General features: G+C 40.5%; 2 protein-coding genes across 3 annotated transcripts in view; one reads left to right on the top strand and one right to left on the bottom strand.

The window, feature by feature from the left end:
- The first annotated feature begins 245 nt into the window (after window positions 1-245).
- npb (neuropeptide B) lies at window positions 246-1,947 on the top strand. The gene is made up of 2 exons (XM_042431631.1): window positions 246-736; window positions 1,341-1,947. The coding sequence occupies exons 1-2, from the start codon at window positions 473-475 to the stop codon at window positions 1,467-1,469; spliced, it is 393 nt and encodes a 130-aa protein (XP_042287565.1). The 5' UTR covers window positions 246-472; the 3' UTR covers window positions 1,470-1,947.
- An 88-nt stretch (window positions 1,948-2,035) lies between these two features.
- gnav1 (guanine nucleotide binding protein (G protein) alpha v1) overlaps window positions 2,036-21,821 on the bottom strand; it is a 34,101-nt gene continuing 14,315 nt past the window's right edge. For both annotated transcript variants that reach the window (XM_042431612.1, XM_042431621.1), the window contains 4 exons: window positions 6,684-6,813; window positions 6,428-6,499; window positions 3,930-4,017; window positions 2,036-3,539 (listed from right to left, as the gene is read on the bottom strand). In XM_042431612.1, the coding sequence (XP_042287546.1) occupies window positions 3,349-3,539; window positions 3,930-4,017; window positions 6,428-6,499; window positions 6,684-6,813 (481 nt within the window). In that variant the 3' untranslated portion in view covers window positions 2,036-3,348. The remainder of the gene's footprint in view (window positions 3,540-3,929; window positions 4,018-6,427; window positions 6,500-6,683; window positions 6,814-21,821) is intronic.

Genomic DNA, 21,821 nt, shown 5'->3' with positions numbered 1-21,821 from the left:
CAATTAGATTGTCAAATTAGGGGGAAAAAATCCCTCCTCCCTAATGTATAAACTATTTGGACATCTTTGACCACTTACGTCACTGTCTATCCTGGGCTGTCTGATGTGGCTGACGTCTCTATACGTCTCCAACCCCCTCATGCTCTATACCAAATACACACACATATGCACACACACACACACACACACACACACACACACACACACGCACTACCCCTCCCCTGGCCCCACCATACCATCAAAAACGGATCAATTCGGATTGGTCTTTTTTCTTCTCCGCACAAAGACGGATCACCATCCGCCCACTTCAAATTTGATTTGACGAACGTGCTGGGTCACGATAACGTCGCCCAGCCAGCCTATATAAGCAGCAGAAAGTTTTCCAAACACACAGCAAAACGTAAAGTCAGCTGCTGACCAAGAACAGACCACAAAAGCGCAGCGTAAAAACAGTGCCAAGACGGTTCCAGACATGGAGAGGTCAGTCAGATTTGCCGTGGTGTGCGTCGCAGTGTCTCTGCTCATCTCTTGCCATCCTGTCGAAGCCTGGTACAAGCAGTCGACTGGGCCCAGTTACTACTCGGTGGGTCGTGCCTCGGGTTTGCTGTCCGGCATCAGGAGGTCACCATACGTCCGGAGGTCCGAGTCCGAAGAGACGCTGATGGAGAGCGACGAGACAGCAGGTAACAACGTGATTCCAGAGACTAACAGGCAGGTCTCCATCCTCAAAAGCATGGTAAGTACAGTTAAGATACTACAAACTTTATTCTTCTTTAAGCAGGGTTCTGTTTTTATTTTTTACACTGATGATAAAATGAAGGCTCGTAAAATGCTCTTTCCATTCAGCACCATAAGAGACACATTTATGGCGATTCTTAAATATTTAAAGTGAGAAACAATTTCTAGTAAACAACTCTTAGACAGAGATTAGGCTTTACTTCTTGTCGCGAAACAAACAAACAGTTCAGATCAAAACAGTTGAAAGTTAAACTCGTGCGTAAAGGCGCAACGGACGCTGCAGGTCAAAGCGCAGCAATACAAGATGGTTTTAACTAAGAACTTTTCGGAACTTGAAATCATTATCATCTAGGAAAAACGCCCGAATAAAGGAAAAATTTAGGTGGATATGAAATTATGGGATTTATCTAATAAGCGACTGTTCCACAGTCCCAATAATTTGACTGTTAGTATTATGAATACATGAAATACGAGACTATAAGGTCAGTTTACAGGAACATGATAGTGGTAGAAAAGTTGAATAGAATCACCAAAAGCTGATTTTCCCGGATTTTCAGCTGTAAACTTTTAATTGTCTGATCGCTGCTTTTCACCTCCTGCAGGCCATCTGCGTGAAGGACATCTCTCCAAACCTGAAGAGCTGCGAGCTGCTGCGGGACGGGACAGGCACCTTCCAGTGCAAAGCGGACGTCTTCCTCACCCTGGACTCCCTGGACTGCCTGTCCGCGTGAGTCCAGGTCAGACCCGCGGAGACAGTACCGGTCCTCCGCCGAGACCCGAGAGCGCTTCTCTGGAAATGAAGAATTATAAAGAAACGAACCAGAGTTGGATGAGGCTGAGGGCGCAGAGGAAAACCCGATCATTGTCGACGATGGACCGCTGCAGACTCTGAATGTTCTTATTTAAAAACACAATCATTGTTCAGTTTTTTGCTTTGGTTGCGTAGACAGGAGTATAAAAGTATAAAAGAAAAAAAACAAGACAAAAAATAAGTGCGAGAGATGTTAGTTGAAAACATTTTCTTTCCAGATGACTTCCCATCTTTATTGTTTAAACTGTTACATGTACCCGCTTTGCCAAAATGTATTAAATGTCCAGAAAGTTTCTTGTAAAGTACTTTTATTTATTTTATCTATTAAAATGAACAAACACTGGTAGCCTGTTGTCTGGCCTAAATTTGTCTTCAAATATTCAACTAGTGGGGGATGGAAACTGAAAAATATGTGATCCTGCACTCCCTTCATACTTATCCATTTATATATTTATCAAAGAAGAAAACTGAAACATAGGGTCAAAATAAGGTTGGCAGCCTCTCACATTTATTTTGTATTGTAGCTTCAGTACAATACACAGTATAAAACAATAAAATAACAGTCTGTGAACATGATCTATAAGACTTAAACAGCAGTTGTATCAAATATCAAGAATTTTACTGAGAGTGGGAAAAAAACTGAAGAAAAAAAACACATTAAGACATATGCATATGAAATGTAAATTACACGGCAGCTAAACGGCTTCATCATAAGGCACTTGGGGGTGTTTTTCTCTTTTCTCTCACTTTGAGTAACCATATCAGTCATTACCATAAAATGTTTATTATTGGAGTCAGACAGGTGCTGGTGTGATACCACAGCAAGTCGCTCAGGCGAGCTTCCAAAACAGACAAACCCCAGCAGAGTTAATGCCACACAAATCACATATGACACATCATCCTTGTTGACAAATCAGGGTTTATGAGCATGTGTGTGTCAGATATTGAACAAGAATCATCAGAGGTGAAAGAAAGGAAATTAAAATAGGTCCGAGGCTTCATGGATATTATTTGTCGGTTTCTTTACATACACTTTTCCCATTTTTAACTGGTTATTGCAGGTTTCCAGTGTCATCACTGACTGGTGAGAGTCAGGGGAACAAGTGAAGGCGCAGATTAAAATGAACGGAGTGTAGGTGACAAGTAAACACAGAGTGGGGTGCTTTTACAGTGATCACCGGCTCATTAGGAGGGTGTGACGCACAGGATGTGCACAGCGGAGACACCGTGATGGATGAGCGGAAAACATGCGATGGTATGCATGAGTGAACCCTGCACAGAGGAACTAACGGACAAACAGTAAATCCTCACTCCCTCTGTGTCCTGCCCACACACACAAAAGAGGAGACAAATAAATGGCATCATTGTATGTCAAGCCTTCAAAAAAGAAACCTCACTGTTCATAGTCTGATGTGGGTTTTATGGTACAGTACAAAAATATAAATGCCCATCATTCTCAATATAAGAATTTCAAAATTTAGGGCTCAACCCGAAAGACGAAGGATTAGCCAAGAGGTCCTTCTCCTTCAATGTTTTTTTTTCTTCCCAAAGCTACATGAAATCAAGTGTTGCAGTGTTTATAGACAAGCAGCATCACAGAGGATGAAATGCAACAGTAGAAAATGGCATCAGAGCTCCCAGGCTGCACCTTATATGAGAGAAAACAGACAACGTGTTTGGATGAGATGATCTTCATGTTCTATTCGATGCCTTTTTGGCTATTTTAGTCTTTTTTTAAAAAAGTGTCTGTTGTGTCACATCCAAAGGTCGACAGGCACCGACCGACTCTTCAGCAAGGTCTACAGGAGTGACACTGCCTCCAGGTTCTCTTTGATTATTGTGTCCATAACAACCTGGAAGACCACCTGGATGTTAGAGGTGTCGGTCGCCGTGGTGAAGTGGTGGTAGATGAGTTTGCTGGGCGTGGCGTTGAGTGAGACGAAGGTGGCGGCGATGAAGCGGGCGGCTGAATCCACATCACAGTCTGCGCCTGGAAGAGAAGCTTTACAGTGAAACATCTGGCTCCACTCTCACCTCACATGCAGTGTATCAGACTAGTCATCATATCTGAGGTCAGTGTGAAATGGACGCTTGCTCTACTGGCTGACCCCAATCCCAAGAGTTTTAGCATTTATATTGACATTTGCATGAGAGCAGAGAGGACACATCCCCTGTTGAGCCCACTGTGATGTGGAGAGCAAAACGCTGAGCGGAGCGGATACAAAAACCCTGAAAAATAACAGCCAATAATGTGTCTACGGGAGAACTAAACAGTGCAACAGTACATTTACAGGCCCTTTCTTTTGATACAGATTGTTGTGTCCTGTGTCCAAACTTGTAAATCTTCCTTGTGAAGACGAACATGGTCTAGCATTCCTACCTTTAAACTGTGGCAGGTATAACCGCAGATGTCGCCCAGAGTGTAGAATCTTGTCTTGAAAGAGGTCTATCTTGTTCATGAATAAAATCTGCAAAAAGACATAAAACAATCTGCTGAGAACTCAAAAAGCTCATCACAAGTCAAAGGCTCCCTCTCCAGTGGAAAAAGGAAAATCAATGCGAAAGATCATGAGACAAAAGAAAATGTTGATTTGATGACTCCCGTCTGTAGCGCTGCAATAACTCACCAAACAATTAAACCAATAAATCAATCTCCAAAATTATAGTCACGTTTATTGCCAATTTACAGATATTTACGCAAAATGTAAAAATCAATAGTTGTGTTGACACCAGCATGAGAGGATGATGGTGGATCAATTACCTCGCTCCACACATCAGTGTGCAATCAATCACTCATGTGGTCTCCAGTGCAGGCGCTCAACAACCTAAGTTACTTCGTTTATAAATCTCTTCCTGCTGTTTATTGTTGCCGCCTCTAAACTCAACTTCTGCTCGGCCGCCGCCACATTTCACAGGTACTTTGTGGCTTTGTAGTAGACCAATTAAAACTACGGCCAAGTTCTCTCTTCCGGCCTGTTTTTGATCGCAGAAACGAAACAAACACGCACACAAAAGATGGACCCTGGATAATAACGAGGGAGGGATGAGGTAGAGCAGCTACCTCTGTATCCTCAATGAGGAGGATACAGAGCAACACCTAGGTGTGTAATTATCACTGACCAGCCACAGTGAAGAGTTAATTGAGGTGGAGGTTACAAATTTCCCTCCCACGTTAAAAAGCTATCATTAAACACTTTTGTTTAATGAGCCTGTTAGCCACCTTAACGTGCAAGCCCGCACACAACCCTGCACATAAACACGTCACCAACGCAGACATTTAATTGGCTATTTGGTTCTAATGACGCCTGAAATAAATGTCTTCACAGTTAAACAAAGAATATTTCACTAGAAGAGATGCTTTGGTGCAACACTGCAACTTTCTTTTTAAGATCTTTGAGATTTTCTGAAGACAAAAATCTGTAATGTTTCTATTTTTTTGTCTGGGGTGTGATTGTTCATGGCCAAACATCACAAAAAGCTGTTTTCTTATAATCTCAATTAACCAAGATTAGAGCATTTTGTTTTGATTTATAAACCATCACCCGTGCCTTCATTTGTTCAGAGATCCAAGTTTAATCAGAAATGTTAAAAAACACTGAATGTTTTTCTGCACTGAAAGGTGCAGAAAACACTGCCGAGTGAACAGCAGTTGACATTCCTGTCAACATGCAGTGACTTGTTATTTAAGTGAGTTTGAAATGCAAGTTAAGTGGAATAAATTGAACAAGCTTGTTACACGGTTGTTTTAATGTGATCATTTACCGGAAACGGGAATGGAAAAACACAGAGAGGGGAAAATGTCACCTCGCCAAAGCTCACCCTAATTACAACTCGCTGTTTAATTACGAGTGACAGATGACTCAGAGACAAAGGGCTGAGGCCGGGCTGTGTTTGTGTGTGTGTGTGTGTGTGTGTGTGTGGAAACACCATTTATCATTCACATTAGTGTTATTCTTGTTTCATGGGGTCATAGAGAACAAATGTGGAGCAACAAAGAGATTTTGCTCATGTCTGCTCCGTTTGCTCCGTCCACCAGATGCTAAGTGAACATGATTGAATGTCCTTCACCGTTCAGTAACAACAGTTTTAAAGGACAACGTATCATTGTGGATTCACTTGGTATGTGTTACTAAACTATCAACTTCAAACTCATGAACTTTCAACGGTAGTGGTTCCAAAAATCTTTGGTCTCTGGTGAGTAGATTTTTATATCAGGAAAAATTCAGTTCAATTAAAAACAGATCTTTTCCTCTTAATCTTAATTCATCTTTGAGACTTTTTTTTCTTATCATATGAATTATGTTGCAACCCCACAAAATTATTCTATGACTCTACAGCAGTGGTTGTCAACATAGACGACAACCAAAGGGACTGCAAGAAAAATCTGAGGTCTGAAGTCTAGATGGTTAACAGGACAGGAAAGGAGAAACAACAGATTTATGTTACACAAAATTAGGTTTTGTTTTTTTAGAAACAGGGTTCTAATATAATTTTATGTGAATTTCTGGATAAATTTACTGTTCTGGTCCCAGACCTCTGAATTGCCACTCTGATTTCTGATTTTTTTTCAGCGATTCAAATACATCTGCTGTTGTCCCATTTGAAGGCTTTTTTAGCCGGTTGGAGCAACAGTCGACCAGTCAGAGCTTTGTAGGCAAGATTACAAATGTAATCTTTTTGCATTGTGACATCCAAGAAAAATTGTGACAGAAAAATACCAACATAGGGCGACAAGTGGAAATTTGACTGAGACAGTTGTAGAAGTTGTAGTAAGTCGATGCACTGTACAGCAAAACAACTCTTAAATCTCTGAAATTTATATGAATTTTGTGGAAAAACTCACGATAACCGCTCCTAGTAACTGAACGAATATCTCACCATGGATGTGCTGCGGAAGAAGACGTTGTTGCAGATGGAGGAGAAGAGTTTCATGCTCTCCTGCAGACGATTCTGCAGAGAAGAAGACAATAAAACCATCAGACAGCTGAAGAGGTGCAGAGGAACACAGAGGGCAGACGACAAGGGATAGCCATACACTGACTGGGTGAGACTTTAATGAGAGGTCTCTAGTTAATATGAGTGGAGAGAATGAAAACTGTGAGGGAGTGATTGATTGAGTGACTGCAGCCTGTACCATAGAGGGGTCTTCCACCAAGGTCATGTCGTAACCGCTGAGTGACACCACGAAAAGCACCGCCCTGACATCCTCAAAACATCCAATCCACTTCCTCCGCTCAGTTCGCTGGCCTCCAACGTCGTACATCCTACACATGGGGAGGGAAGACAAGGTGCAGAGAAAAAGAGAGAAAAATGAACAAAAAAATATAAATAATAGAAACATTTCTCATCAGTTCTCCATTCATGTACATACTTAATAGCAACATTTGTCACTTAAAGCCATACCAACTGATTTTTTTGGCCACTTGGGGGCAGCGGAACAAGTTGTAAACACAGCACTGACTGCATTTACATGCACTTAAGTAACCACAGGCCTGTATTACGAAGCAGGATTTGGGGTTAGTGAGGTAACTTCAGGTTTAACTCTGGGTTATCAGGGTTATGATGGCGGTTCACTTCTTACTGGAGTACATCACCATGGTAACTTATGCTGAACAGTTAACCTGCTCTGGAGCATCACAACCTGTCAACACTCCGACCACTGACCAATCAGATCACTGGAAAAAAAGAGTCATCATTCCTACAAGATCCCAACATGGACAAAAGTCCTGAGTTTACAATAAAGTGACAATTAAAAAAGAGCAATATATATTTTTATAGGTCAGTTAGAAACATTTTATTGTTCCAGGCTTTCTATTTCCACTCTGGTTTTAAAACAGAGCTTCTAACAAACGGAGAGATCGTTGACAACACTAAACACATGAAAGCTGGCAGTGTGGATGATTTTACACTCTGATTCCATCACTGCAGCTCAGAATAACATGAGACAACTGTGTGATGATAATTGGAAATAAATACGAAAGACTGTCTTTTATTAGAAAAATAATCCACACTGTTAATTGGCTCCAATGATTATAAATGCAACATTTAGGTCAGATAAGCCTCATCAGTCATTAACTACTTTTCCACTCTTTGCTTTGGTAGCAGAAACAGTCTGGCATTATTTTTGTTGTTTTATGTGACATATTCATATTCATGGTTTCTTCATCATCCAACTAAATAGGAAAAAATACTCACTCTTTACTTAAGTCATATACAATAATACCTACATATATGTTAAGCCTTAGCAGTGGTGTATCCAGGACATTTTGACTGGGGTGGCCATGGCATAGCAATCACGTTTACTGTTCATTTTAAACACAACAACATCACATTGCTTCAACATACGCACAGATAAATCATAATTGAATTCCAAGACCTATATTAGCATCCATTGTAATGTTTGTGCTCAACGCCAGATTATTTTTACATTTTATAATACATCATTAAACTAAAGGTGCCATGCTGATCACCTACAACGACTAGAGTCGATATTACAACCGAGAACAACACGAACATGCAGCTGCCATTCTAATCATTTTTCTATTTTATGTACATTACATTTTCCATTTCCGTCCATCGGTCTCTGGGAGGCAGTGGTTAATTAAACATGTCTATTATCAGTAATTCTGTTAAGGATAGGCTACACATTTTCTATGAGCCATTTCCCTGTAGTGGAGTAAATATGGTATATGTTACAGGTTCAAAATGAAGCTCTGGGTCCAAACTGGTGCAACACATTTATTCACAGGTCACCTGTGCAAAACATACAGCAGTCAGCAATGTTATTCATATCATTGTGGCGTTGACTCAGCTTGCATCAACTCCACTATCTCTACTAACTATGAACTTCACTGTAATAACTTTAGCTTATAGTCCTGCTTTAAAGTTCTCAATGGACTTTACTTACTTAAAACATCCCGCACACAATGCTACAAATACCTACATGTGTAAATTGCACCATAACATTTTCTACCAATACAGAAAAATATAGAACATTCACAATCATAAACATATTTTCTTGTCTGCATGAGCAACACTCTCTTATATTCCATAGATGTCTCTTACTCAGTTTAACTAATTGAACATCACATAACACCTTTAACTGTGTTTACTGAATGACCTGAACTTGACCAATGATCCATCAGATCTGGGGTGGCCAGTGAGATTTCGCTTTTAATATTTGACATTAAAAGTTATTTTTAGTGTTTCTACATCTTCTTATTCTGTTGTATGATTACAGGCTATTGTTTACATTTCACTTTGTTGAACATGACTTTTTGCTGTACCTAAAACAGAAGCTTTCTGCAGGTACTTGGTATCACCATTTCATCTCATAACATGTGAAGTACTTCATTCATAGTTCTGATGATGACGCCTGTAATTAACAACCCTACCTCTTTCACATGAACTGGAAAACCCAGAATTGACTGAGCTAGTTGATAACCAGCTTCATAGTACTGCTTATCTGGACAGTTAGGCTCAGTGAAGCCAGCTAACGAAAAGATATCCTGGGTATGTTGAACTTCGTTCGTAGCCTCTGGTTACTCAGAGAAACCAAGTTATGTTGGTAATCGAATTGACATGATCACCTCATAAAGTTACTATAAGATAAGGTAAGGTAAGTTTATTGATCCTTGGAGGGAAATTCAGCATTACAGCAGCACCAGAGAAAGGAACCAAAGAGGTAGATAGGAACATGATACAGATAAACAGAAAAAAAGGGTAGTAATCAGGGGCGGCTGGTGACTTTAAATTTTGCAATTAATCCGCAGTTCATATGCCTGCCGAACCATAGGGGTGACCCATACGGATCACGGATCAACTACAATCCGTTACACCACTAGTTAACACTTGTTATTCTAGTTACTTTAAGCTTAATACTCAATATACGGCTCAGCTTAAAACAAACTAAAGAAACTGTCAGAAGCAAGCAGCCAGACCTCCTGCACTCATTCACTAATCACACATCAACATCAACAGGTGACTGAACAACCACTCAATTAAAAAGACAGCTCACTATAACTTCAACAAGCAAACTACCCACAACACATTATATGATCTCTGCTGCATTCTTGTTAAGGAGATAAATTCACACAACAGCCACACAGAGAGACATTTAACCATCAGAGATGAAATTAGCAACCACAGAGACAAAGAGAGAGAAGCTGTATCTGACTCACGTTATCTGACGTCTTCTTCTTTCTATCATGGAGATCAAGTATTCATGTCATAACGTCCATCTGTAGCTGTTGGTCATCTTGTATGTTAGTTAACAGAACTTTGTGCCTGCTGGTTAACCAGTCTGATATCATTAGCAACAATGACAAACAAGCTAACTCTCTTGGTTGTTTCTCCAGTTGCTTCTCTCTCCAGCCTCCCCGGCAGCGTCCTGCTGCTGCTGCGCTGCACAGTCCAGATCATTTCTCCCATTAGCTTAACAACAGTCCTTAACAGTCCTTCCATGGATGTATAAAGAGTCCTTCAGGCTGCTACAACAAGCCAGCTGTTGCATTGGCTAACGCAAGGAGCTATCTACTGCTGCCTATCTACTCTGCCTTACAGCGGAGAGAATTGAAGATGAAATCTGGAAACTATCATTGAACCAATTTGATGTCAATATTGCATTCTGATTGTTGATTGGTAAGGGAGGACAGCCTCCCTTGGAGCGTCATTTTACGTGTCATGGCCAATCACAGATTAGCATGAAAAAAAATGAAATACATTGAGTCCAATGTAAGAGATCCCGCCCTGCGGAGGACAGCAGGCACCCGTCCTCCTCTGTCCCCCACTCCACCTCCACCAATTGCGCCCCCCCCAACCACTTCACACACATTGCCCTTTCTCCTCCTGCCCTGCAGGCGTCGCTTTTGAAGCATTTTAAACAGAATTTCAGTAATGGATTTTTTCCAAAGAGAGAAAAAATACTTTATAAATAATACTGAGATTTGTAATGGTTTATTTCAACCAAATATTATTTATTATATTTTGATCTCCCTTTTGCCTCTCAAAAAATAGAGGATCAACCTCCTCTGCCTCTATGGACCAGCCTCCACTGGTAGTAATATATATACACACATAACTGTGCAAAAGTTTGGCACTTTAGATGTTAAGATTCTCACACAATACCATCAGGGAGGCATCTGATCGGTCACAAACCTATTTTGCAGCATGACAATGACCCCAAACATACAGCCAGAGTCATAAAGAATTATCTTCACCTACAAGAAGAACAAGGAGTCCTGCAACATATGACATGACCCCCACAGAACATCTTCAAGTCAGTCTGGGATTACCTGAAGAGACAGAAACAACTCAGACGCCTGAATCCACAGAACTGTGGCAAGTTCTCAAACAAAATAGATCAAAGTTAGATCCATATATACAGTATAGGCTATTACTCTATTACTATACTCTATGTGCAATATATGTGCAATTATCTTAAATCCAGATCAAAGTGGCAGATTAGATAGTAGTAGATACAGTATGGCAAACTTGTTGGCATACAGCTGCTTATTTATACAACCAGCAGATACTGAGACTTTAGCATATTTGGAGTCCACCTGATGAATGTATGCAATATTAATTCTTCGTTTCGCTCTGTTTTGGTCTTTCTGGGGGAAATATCTGGCCCTTTAGCTGCTAAATGCTCCACTATGTTCACCAGCTAGTCACTAATTTTGTCTGTCTGCTGTTGTGTGCTGAGCAGTTTGTGTATGGTGGGCTTTTTCACTGAAAACAACTCCCTGCTGCTGCTAAAAACAACGCTGATGAGAGAAGTGACAGTGCTGTTTTGAGGCATCTAATAAAAGATATGTACAACAGGTGGTTCATGTAATCAGTTGGTTCAGCTGTGTTACTGCTTTGTGTGAGAGGAGCATACATCTTTTCAGTGTGCTTGTGCCATGGCAGGTGCTTATTTGTGCTCCTGTCTGGTTTTGGTTTATGGTGAAGGAAACTATGGGCTATACTTCAACATCACTGGTGAGCTGTATTGAACTTCATAATTAATCTGACTATTATTTTAAATATTTTAAAATGTTACTCGGGTAATGGGTGTTGCTCGAAAAATGGGTAAAATGAAAAGGGTATCCAATTTTACCGAAAACTTGATAAAATGAACATGGGGTGGGTGTTAATCGAGAAATGGTTAAAATGAGGAAAGGGGGGTGTTAATCAAGAAATGGGTAAAATTAGTAATATTCGGTGTCAGGCGAAAAATGGGTGACCAGGTCGAGGCCGAGGCCAGGGACGAGGATGGGGACGAGGACGACGAGGGCGACGAGGGTGACGTGGACGGAACGACAACATGAAGAACGAGAAGAAGAAGAAGAACACAAAGAACACAAAGACGAGGAACGCGGGGAAGAAGGCGAAACAGAGACATACCTGTCAAAGAACAGAAAACTGACATGGTCCTCCTCGGCAGCACGTAAGAAGCGGGGCCGCCGGGGCGGTACGACAGACCAAAAGGTCCCAACTAGGTCGAGGTTGAGGATGACGGGGACGAGGACAGGGACGAGGACGACGAGGACGATGACGCCGAACACCACGGGACCCACGCCGTACGCGGTGTCCCGCACCCGCGACATTGTCTCGACCTTCTACCTCTTCTTCACGCCGGCTATAGACAAGCTCATCCAGGAGACAACCAATCCGGAGGGGTTTCGGAAATACGGAGAGGGTTGGAAACCCATGAACAACGTGGATGTGCACGCTTATGTAGGGCTGCTGATCTTGGCGGGCGTATACAGGTCTAGAGGCGAGGCCGTGGCGAGTCTGTGGGACTTGGAGAGCAGAAGAGCGATCTTCCGCGCTACGATGCCACTCAAACTCTTTTACAGGCACTCGAAACTAATACGGTTCGACGACCGCAAGTCGAGATCCGCAAGGTACGCGACCAACAAACTGGCCGCTGTGAGAGGTGTGGGACATGTGGGCCGATAGTGAGTGATAATGGTGATGTAATAATAATAATACGAACTTGGACAGCAGCTCCTGAGGAGGGGGATCACCATGGTCGGCACAGTTCAGAAGAACAAACCCGAGCTCCCGCCGGCGTTGCTTACGTGTAAGGGGAGACCGGTGTCGTCGTCCGTGATCACTTTCACGGCCACCACGGTGCTAGTGTACGTACCGAAGAGAAACAAGAACGTGGTGCTTCTGAGCACATGGCACACGTGGGCCGAGATCAGCAATGGTGAAGACAAGAAGCCCGCTATCGTACTGGACTACAACCGCAACAAAGGAGGTGTGGATAACCTAGATAAGGTGATCGGGACATATAGCTGCAGGAGGATGACCGCCCGCTGGCCCCTGGTCGTCTTCCACAACATAGTCGACGTTTTGGTCTACAACGCCTTCGTCATATGGAGAGAGCTAAACCCCGCCTGGATGTCTTGCAAGCGGAACAAGAGGAGGGTGTTCCTGGAGCAGCTGGGTAAGGTGCTCGTAACCCCGTTGATTGAAAGAAGGGCGTCTCCCCCGCACAGACGCCTCCACTGCGGCCCTGAAGGCCATTCAGAGGAGAGCCAGGCGGTCACTCATAGTCAATACGGTTGAGGATGAGGATAAGGATAAGGATAAGGATAATACATCAGCGCCTATGCTGCCTCCACTGGCGTCCGCATCGGCCTCTGCCTCCACCTCAGCGAGTAAGGGGAAGAGGTGTCAGATTTGTCCATCAAAGAAAGACTCTAAAACAAGTACTTTATGCTGCGGGTGTAATAACAATAATAATAATAATAATAATAATAATAATAATAAGCATCATCATCATCATCAGGTGGGGGATGTACCCATGTGACCCTAAGGACACAGGGTGTGTACGGGACTATAAGAGGACAGCGTGAGGGTTAAAAAGGGGCCACGCAATAAACTCAATTTACATTTTAGCCCTTCACAATCCTGCTCCACCCACACAGGTGTTTTCACTTATTTCACTGATTAGCGCTCTTCAGGGCTGTGTGGTCATGTACAGACTGTGATTTCAATCTCACATTCACTGTGTTACACAATTTACACCTTTATAATTCTTACAGTAAATGGAGTTTGAATACCTCATGTAGTTTCCAGCACAAGTCCAACCAACTTCAACCTGAGCAGAGGTCAAATCAGCACAATAACTGAAAACACCTGTTGGATGTTTTAATTTAACCCTAACAAGTTAATCTGTCCATGAACCAAAAGAAGAGCCCCCATCTGCTCACAGTGGGCATTTTGACATGTTACAGCAGAAAAAACAGGTGTAATTAATAACAATCATGATGGCTGCATCCCATTTAGGTGTCCCAGATCCAGAGCCCTGGACTTGGCTCATTGGCACGGGTCATTGTGGCTTGTTATCGTTATTAATTACATCTGTGCTTTTCCTTGTCTGCTGTGAAAAAAGTCTAACTGATGTAAACTCAGTGGGAGATGGACTTGTGATGTTGGCAAATTTGAAATATTGATTGGAGAAACAAATAAAAAACAAGTATTAAAGATGTGAAGAAGAAAATCAAGGGCAAGTAACAACAAGCTGCACACGGGTAGAGGAATAACAGATTCACACTAAAATACTGGACCCAGGTGCTTCTGATTTAGCAGGCCAACACACTCCAATCAGGCACCTTCAAGAGAGTAAACAGACAAAGCGCGCAAACACACACACACACACACACACACACACACACACACACAGCGACTCTCACGCCACAAAGAAGCTACTGTTGAGCTGCTGAATTTCAAACAGAAGTCATTTCTGGAAACAAATCATTTTGACAATATGCTTTTGTCTGATTTTGGAGACATCTCTGCCCTCTCAGAGAGGCAAGAACAGAAGAAATTACATAGACTGTATGTAGTAAAATAAACCATCCTCCATCCTGAGAGAATACGGCTGTTTATTTATCATCGCGACAGTAAAGACAGGACTGTAGTTATATATATTTATATACAATCATAAATATATATTTGTGTGTGTGTGTGTGTGTGTGTGTGTGTGTACAAGTATGTGAAATGACATCTCATTGTGACTGACATGTCCTTTAGCAGGATTCAATTTCCAGCAGAAAAGTGTGTGCTTTCTGAGTGTTCATGACCTTCCATACTGATGGTACAGCCCACTGTAGTACTGAGAGGAAACTCTAATCAATGACAGATTGTATTGGTTTTGGATAAGGTCAGATATTCCTCAAATATGCGATTTACACACAAAAAGAGGAGCAAGTCACACACATCTCCGTAGACTGGGTGCCCCCCTCCCTCCTTTTCAATTTTCACCAAGACAATCACAACATTTACCTCGAGACAATCACAACAGGGCAGCACAAAGAGCGTAAAGGTCAACCTTCTCCAAAAAGACGAGAGAGAAAAACACAACAGGAATAAGAGCAGAGAACACAGAGAGAGACACAGATCAGTTCGTCCCACTTCGCCCATTTTCAGAGCCAGATGTGCCATCTCCCACCTTCCATTTGAGCATCCATCGAGTTAATGCAGCGCTTTATTGAGGGGGGAAATGAACATGTGGAAACACGGACGCACAGACAGGGAAACAAACAGCGAAGGCAGCACAATGTAAAGATGAGATAAGATTTCCGATGGAAATTTTCCATGGAAATTGAAGCCTGGCACATGACACCTCAGTGAAGCTGATGCTTCATTACACAAACCTACTCACTAGCATGTGCACCCTAATAACACACGCTTTGACAAATAAGAGTACAGGTGCACACTCACATACACAGACACACACTGACCATAATCTGGACCATGGAGAGTCAGCGTTTGGTAACATATTCAGTTAAGTCCTGCTTCCAGCAACCTGTCGGCAAATAAGCCAGAAAACTGAACGACTGACAATAAATACAGTGAATCAACAGCACAAGTTTTCTTCTCAGGTAGAGGAAGGCAGAGGTGTGTACTCAAGTCACATGACTTGGACTTAAGTCAAAACTAAGTAACAAATTTGATGCCTTCGGACACCACAAAACTTGGAAAAAGGCTTGCAGTTCAACTTTGAGTTTAACACCAGTGACTCTTGTTCTTACATAGACTTGAAGCTTAAGACTTTATAATCACAGTCCAAAGTGGAAGAGTCAGCAGCAACACTTACTTTGTTTTATTTAGCTTTTGAAAACAGCCAAAATTTTATTTCATGTGTCACTATAACATATAAGTCCACTGGACACATCTTTTAACTATCTTCCTTTAACTATCATCTTCAGGTGCTGAAAAAAAAAACTAGTAAGCGGACCTTGAGATAAGCTTTTCTTGTCTAACTTGTTGCTCAAGAGGAGAGATTTAGTTTTCTTTAGTTTTAGTTGTATACACCAGGTGTTTCCATTAAGTTCGCCCCCTTACAGTCATGAAATAAGTTTTGAAAATTAATAAAGCACTCTACATTAGGCATTAATCATTTGAATTTATCTTGTACATACAATTACTATTAATTGGCATTCATTTGGTTTGGTTTTTGGCGAACACATTATGATGCAAAGCCAAAAGTTTAGGATGTAGGACTTGACTTTGAATTTGACTGTCAAAACTTGAAAAACAATAATTAGCGTTCTGTCAATATGATGAAAAGCTGAGGCTAATGCAGGTCTTAAATTTTGTTTTGTGACCGTGTGAAGAGAGACCTGACCTGTCTTCAGTGTATAAACTGCGTATGTTAATATTCTTCAAATGAAAACTGACTGCACAGCTAACTGCACAGAGCCAACATGCTCCAAACCTCGACCTTGTCTGTATAAAGGAACACTTTTCTTTATATATCGCACCTCTTTATCATCCTTTTCTCCTCTCTGCCTTCTGCACCTGCTGTTCTCGCCCCGTAATGTTCACCCTCATCTGCAGTGTTGTAATTGCAATTATCAGAGCAGTTGATGTTAATGATGCAGGAAAAAAAAATCCAGATCCTTATTACACTGGGGGGTCAAAGGTCAAAGTGGATGTCTGTATGCAAACTAGTCTGTGTCTGGGTGTAAAAGTTGTGAGACTTTGCTCTTTCATGCACACACAAGTCTGCACACACAGACACTGGAAACATAACAGTTTGATTAAAGGCTGTCATCCATGTTGATTAAGCGTTAGTTAATGAGACCTGGAGTGCTGTTAATTTATCGATTATTCAGGGTGTGAGATTTTTGTCTGTGTGTAGTACAGAACTGCTTTTGTTCCTATTTTTTTAGAGAATTTATAAAATTTTAAAAAAGAATATTTTTTTATAAGGCGTAATAGAGAAACACTTAAGAAGTGCTACAAATTAAAATTTTGTTTGGATATCACTTGTAGAAAGTAAAGTAAAATACACACAAAGCACATGTAATGGTAAAGGTAGGCTGAATAGTGATAGAAAACAAACACAGAAGGAGAGATACTGTTTAGAGGTTTGAGTACTGTAATACACTTACACTTTCTTGACAGTGAGAAAATCGATACCGCCGAAAGCATGGAGCAAGAGCCAGCAGGCCATTAGCTTAGCTTAGCACAAAGACTGGAGACAGGGGAAAACAGCTAGCCTGGCTCTGTCCAAAGTTCAAAAATCACCTCCAAAATTTATTAATGAACATAATGTTGTATCTCATTTGTTTAATCTGTACACAAACAGAAATGTAAAAATGAGAATTTGTAGTTTTACATAGTGTAACTATTTCCTGTTTTTAAGCTAGGCTAATCTAATCGCCTCATGTCTCTACCTCCAAACTAACTGTTCAGAAATGAATGATATCAATGTTCTTATCCAATTCTTGGCAAGAAAGGGAATAACTATTCCTTGAAAACATTTGCTCAAGAAAAACTCCAAAAGTCTACACCTATAAAATCTAAACTTACTGATATTAAAGGTTACACAGTACAAGGAAGGTGACTTTGTTTTCTGTGTAGCAGGATCGAGGTAGACAAACCTCAAGACTGACATCACACTATCGTACTGTGTGGGACCATTATCTTTGCCCGTAGATGATGTTTAAGCTGAATTATTCAAATCTTGAACATTTGGTCACATTCATTATTTAGAATCTCCCTGAAACACTGAAGGAAGTTTGATGTGAAGCTCTGGGAGTCATTAACATTTTACTGTGTGTTTACTTCTACATGACAGACTCCTCACAGTACTTTTGGGTTCAGATTAGGGGTTGGGGCGTCTTGTAACATGAGAGCTAGACATGCAGTTGATCATTATCATTGATCAAGCAGAGGCTGGAGAAAAGATGATTAACTCATCACTGTCCAGTGAAAACAATGTCACTTTTATGCTTTCAGACATGTTGAAGGATTTAGCACTATAGCATGACTGACGCTGGATTTTTGAGGTCAATACCAATAGATAATTGAGCGTTTAAAAATCTGATAATGATCAGCTCATATTCAATTTTTAACATAAATATCAAACAAACATTTTAGAAAGGGATACTTTAAACTTAATTATTAAAGAATCAAGATATGTACTGAGCAGGACACTTTACAGTTGAAAAATAAAACTTGTCAGTCCTCTCTGGTGGACCAACTATGTAATGATAACACTGGTTCGACATAACTGGAATTTCTCTACTACAGTTTCTTACTACTTACCGCGTAATGTGTACAATACACACTACGATACAATATATATGAAATAAACAAATATTGGCCAGCATATTTATCTGCAATTATTACACATTCCTTTTTTTCTTAGCTTCATAAAACATCCTTAAAACACATTAGAGTTTTCCATAAAATGAATGTTTTATTGTACTGACCCATAATTCTAATAATTTCCAATAAGTTTCCTGGAAAATAACTGTAATTTGGTGCAAATCATGGGAAATATAGGAATGTCCTTGAAAGAAAATCTCAATTAAAACCCATGTTGATACAAATTTTTGATTGGAAATTTTATTCTCTGTTGAATTATATGTTTGTCTGTAGAAACATGTCACATTTTTGTGTGTTTATCTGACTTGCTGTACACTGACTAAATCACTGTTTAGGTTACACAAGTATTTAATTTGAATTCATTAATTATCAACTCAGCTCTGTCTTTAGTTTGCCTATAATTAACACCAAATAACTAAATATTTATGGAAATTATGCGAAAATTACGCAACCATAAAGTAAAGCGTTACCAAATTTAGTTTCACAAAGCTTGAAACAAGGTTTTGTACGATGTTAGATTTGATTTGCTGAATGTTTCAAAAGTAGATGTACAGTATTTTCCTAATACAGGCCTACATTCTGTTTTAAGATTATATTTACTCCAATTTTCCTTGGACGTGACAGAAGACAGTCTGAAGAGACGGGGGGACAACGGGAGAACATGGGTGATGATGACATGTAACAAAGGTGCCCTGGTCAGAATCGAACTGGGAATGTTGGGGTTACATGATGTGCATCATAGACCACTCAAAGCTTCAGCAGAGCAAACACATCCTGCAACATTACTGACAGACCGAGAATAATTTAATAATAAAGAAAAATGTGCACCTAATTTTAAAACTGTCACAGTTCTAATGCCTCACAGTGAGTCATAAAACAAGTCTTAAATAATAAAAACAGGAGTGCAGGGCGCAGATGTTGGCACAGATGAGAAACCCTCAGTATCAACCTACTAGAGAGAGACAATCATGAAGTGAGGGAGACAGTTGTTAGCCACAAGTGCAGCCTCAATATTTACCAAACTACAGAAGAAATCACTATTTCCATATTTACTTTGCAGTCTGCTGCTTTCTAAAACCTCTGCTGAATGAACACTGATATTATTCTGATGTTGAAAAGTAATATACAGAGCCTCCACTTATAATTAAAAACAATTATTTGTTAATTTAGTGGGTCAGTAAAACTACGTACTGTTTATGTCTGAAATGGAAAAACTCACGCTGTATCCCTGCTGTCTATTTGTTCTCTCCTTCTGACAAACACGGTCCACGAAAACACAAATCTACTTCTCCAAATCCCTTTAATATCCTTTTTGTTGCTAAATTTGAAATAATTACATCAACTTATGCTAAGCTCCTCATCGACCCCAAGGGCTTGATCTCTCAAAGTAACATACACACACACACACACGCACACACAGACACAGTGTTGTGTGTCAGTTAACTAAACCCAATTATTTATCTCCTCAAGAATTCAGGCAGATAAGAGCTGGCAGAGGCTGGGCTCCGTCCTCCAGCACCACCTGGGACTCTGCTTCTCAGATCTAACACCGTCACCATCATCACAGTGCTTCAAAGAAAAAGAAAATACACACAAACAATTTTTTAAAAGAGCAAAGAACAACTGGCTTCTGAGTGACTCAACTGTGTCGCAAACAGTGAAACTGCAAGGAAAACGCAGCATTTATCTGCACACAATACAGATTTGGTTATGATCAAAGTGTTTCTTTGCTGGTGAAACTTTTCCTGATGTGAAATCCTTAATACTCCAGTCAAATGTGTGCATGATGTTTAACGCAAAAACACACACAAGTCAGCAGCATCCGGAGATGTACAGGAGGCATTTGGATGTGACACAAATGCCCCAGACTCAAGTCATCTGCTGACAAACTGGCGCTCTCTACATTGTTTATATGCTAAACAGACATCTTATGAAAAACTGAAGTAATGTGTTTTATTATTATAATTCCATGTGAGGTGTAATGTCAAGCATGGATGAAGGATGGGTTGATAATGCGGTTGGATGAGAAAGGAGGCACTCCTCAGGTAGACATTACTAAAAAAGAGACAACAGAGTAATCAGATTTTCTTGATGTAATAGATACACTGTAGACAGACACGCACACACAAACACACACACACAGAGTGTACATTGTTGAATGTATCCTGTTAACCCTTTCACAGCCCATTACCTTTCCAATAAAACCAAACTGTGGAAAATCACCCACAATCCTTCATGCTAATGTCACAAACCAACACTCTCAACTGACCTCTTGATTTCCACTTCTACAGACCACAAATGTTCAGTGTTCACTCATTTGTTGCAGGTCTTCACGCTAGAGTCATTTTTGATTTTATAAACGCAAATGTCACTGACTGATGAAGTTACACCATTGGTTGACACTTGACCGCTTGCAAATAATGCAAATATGGGTATTGGAACAGATCAAGTATCCATATTGCCAGTTCTTTGACTAACCTGGTACTTTTTTCTGTCAGTTGTCTTGTACTGTACAATCAACAAATGTACTGTGAATAACTCAAATAGAGATGTAGGGCTCAAATAAGGTTCCAACAGTATGCACACAGGACTTTACATCAACACCACAATCATGAAAATGAGAGAAAACACTTTTCTCAGTTCAAATAATTGAATAAAAACATCACGCATGATTTAACAGGGGATACCACACTTTTAGACACTTTTAAAATATAAGCCTGTTATGTTCAGCAAATTTGAGGTGAAGTAATTGCTGTAAAGTTTCATTGCATTACATTTATTTGGTTGGGAGCAATTAGGGGTTCAGTATGTTGCTCAAGGACACTTCAGCATGTTATCATCCTTGTGATTCATGGCTGACCCACTCTATCAACTGCGCTACAGCCACTTCTTTTAGTTAATTTTTGTGTATCCAATTTCCGCCTTGTCTACTTGTCAGTCAGTAACTTCCTGCATTATCCAGATTTCAGTACCTTTGCAGAGATCTTTAATTCCAAGGAACTGACACCAGTTTAAATACATGTCAATTTCTGCCCCTACCAAAGTTGGCAGTTAATTCTTGGATAGATAGTCTTCTTTACGCTGATCAGACATTGCCAAGTTTAGATATAATTTTATTATCCTGTAGTTTCATGTTTATTTTATATAGTATTTCAGGTCTTCCGGTGAACAACAAAAACTTCTTCAGCTCTTAATTCCCAAAACTTCAATTCACCATACACAATATACTGCACCTGCTTTCAGTGCGTATGCCTCAGGCAGCACTATAACTGACATCATCTCTTAGTTTATTCACTTGAACCCATTTCTTTCGGGACTTCAATTAACACATCCAGCGTTGCTTTCACTTGAAATGACACTTCATCTTCATTCAGTGCTTTCACTTAAACTGAAACATCAGCTTCAACACTTTTATTTTAACAGCTATTTCAACTTATTTCAGTATGTGTAGTGTCTGTACAATTTTTTTGTAATGTCAGTTGAATTGCAACTTTAAAGGTATACTATGCAGGATTTCTCAGTTGGTGTTTGTAAACACACTAGTTAAAGTTGGGCCCTCCTCCCCGGCTCAACAACACCAGAGCGAGAGAGAGAGCGGTGGTGGTCAGGCTGGGGGTTAAACACCCACTGCTCAAAGTCTGATGCCCAGAAATGT

This window comes from Thunnus maccoyii, chromosome 2, assembly GCF_910596095.1.
Source record: "Thunnus maccoyii chromosome 2, fThuMac1.1, whole genome shotgun sequence".
In the NCBI taxonomy this organism is placed as follows: Eukaryota; Metazoa; Chordata; class Actinopteri; order Scombriformes; family Scombridae; genus Thunnus; species Thunnus maccoyii.
Note: the sequence above shows the minus strand (reverse complement) of the source record. Positions and strands in the feature narration are given on the sequence as shown.

Excerpts from the sequence above, each read along its gene's own strand:
- npb (XM_042431631.1), top strand. The coding sequence starts at position 473 with ATGGAGAGGTCAGTCAGATTTGCCGTGGTGTGCGTCGCAGTGTCTCTG. Across the intron at positions 737-1,340 it reads TCTCCATCCTCAAAAGCATG|GCCATCTGCGTGAAGGACAT; the intron begins GTAAGTACAGTT and ends CACCTCCTGCAG.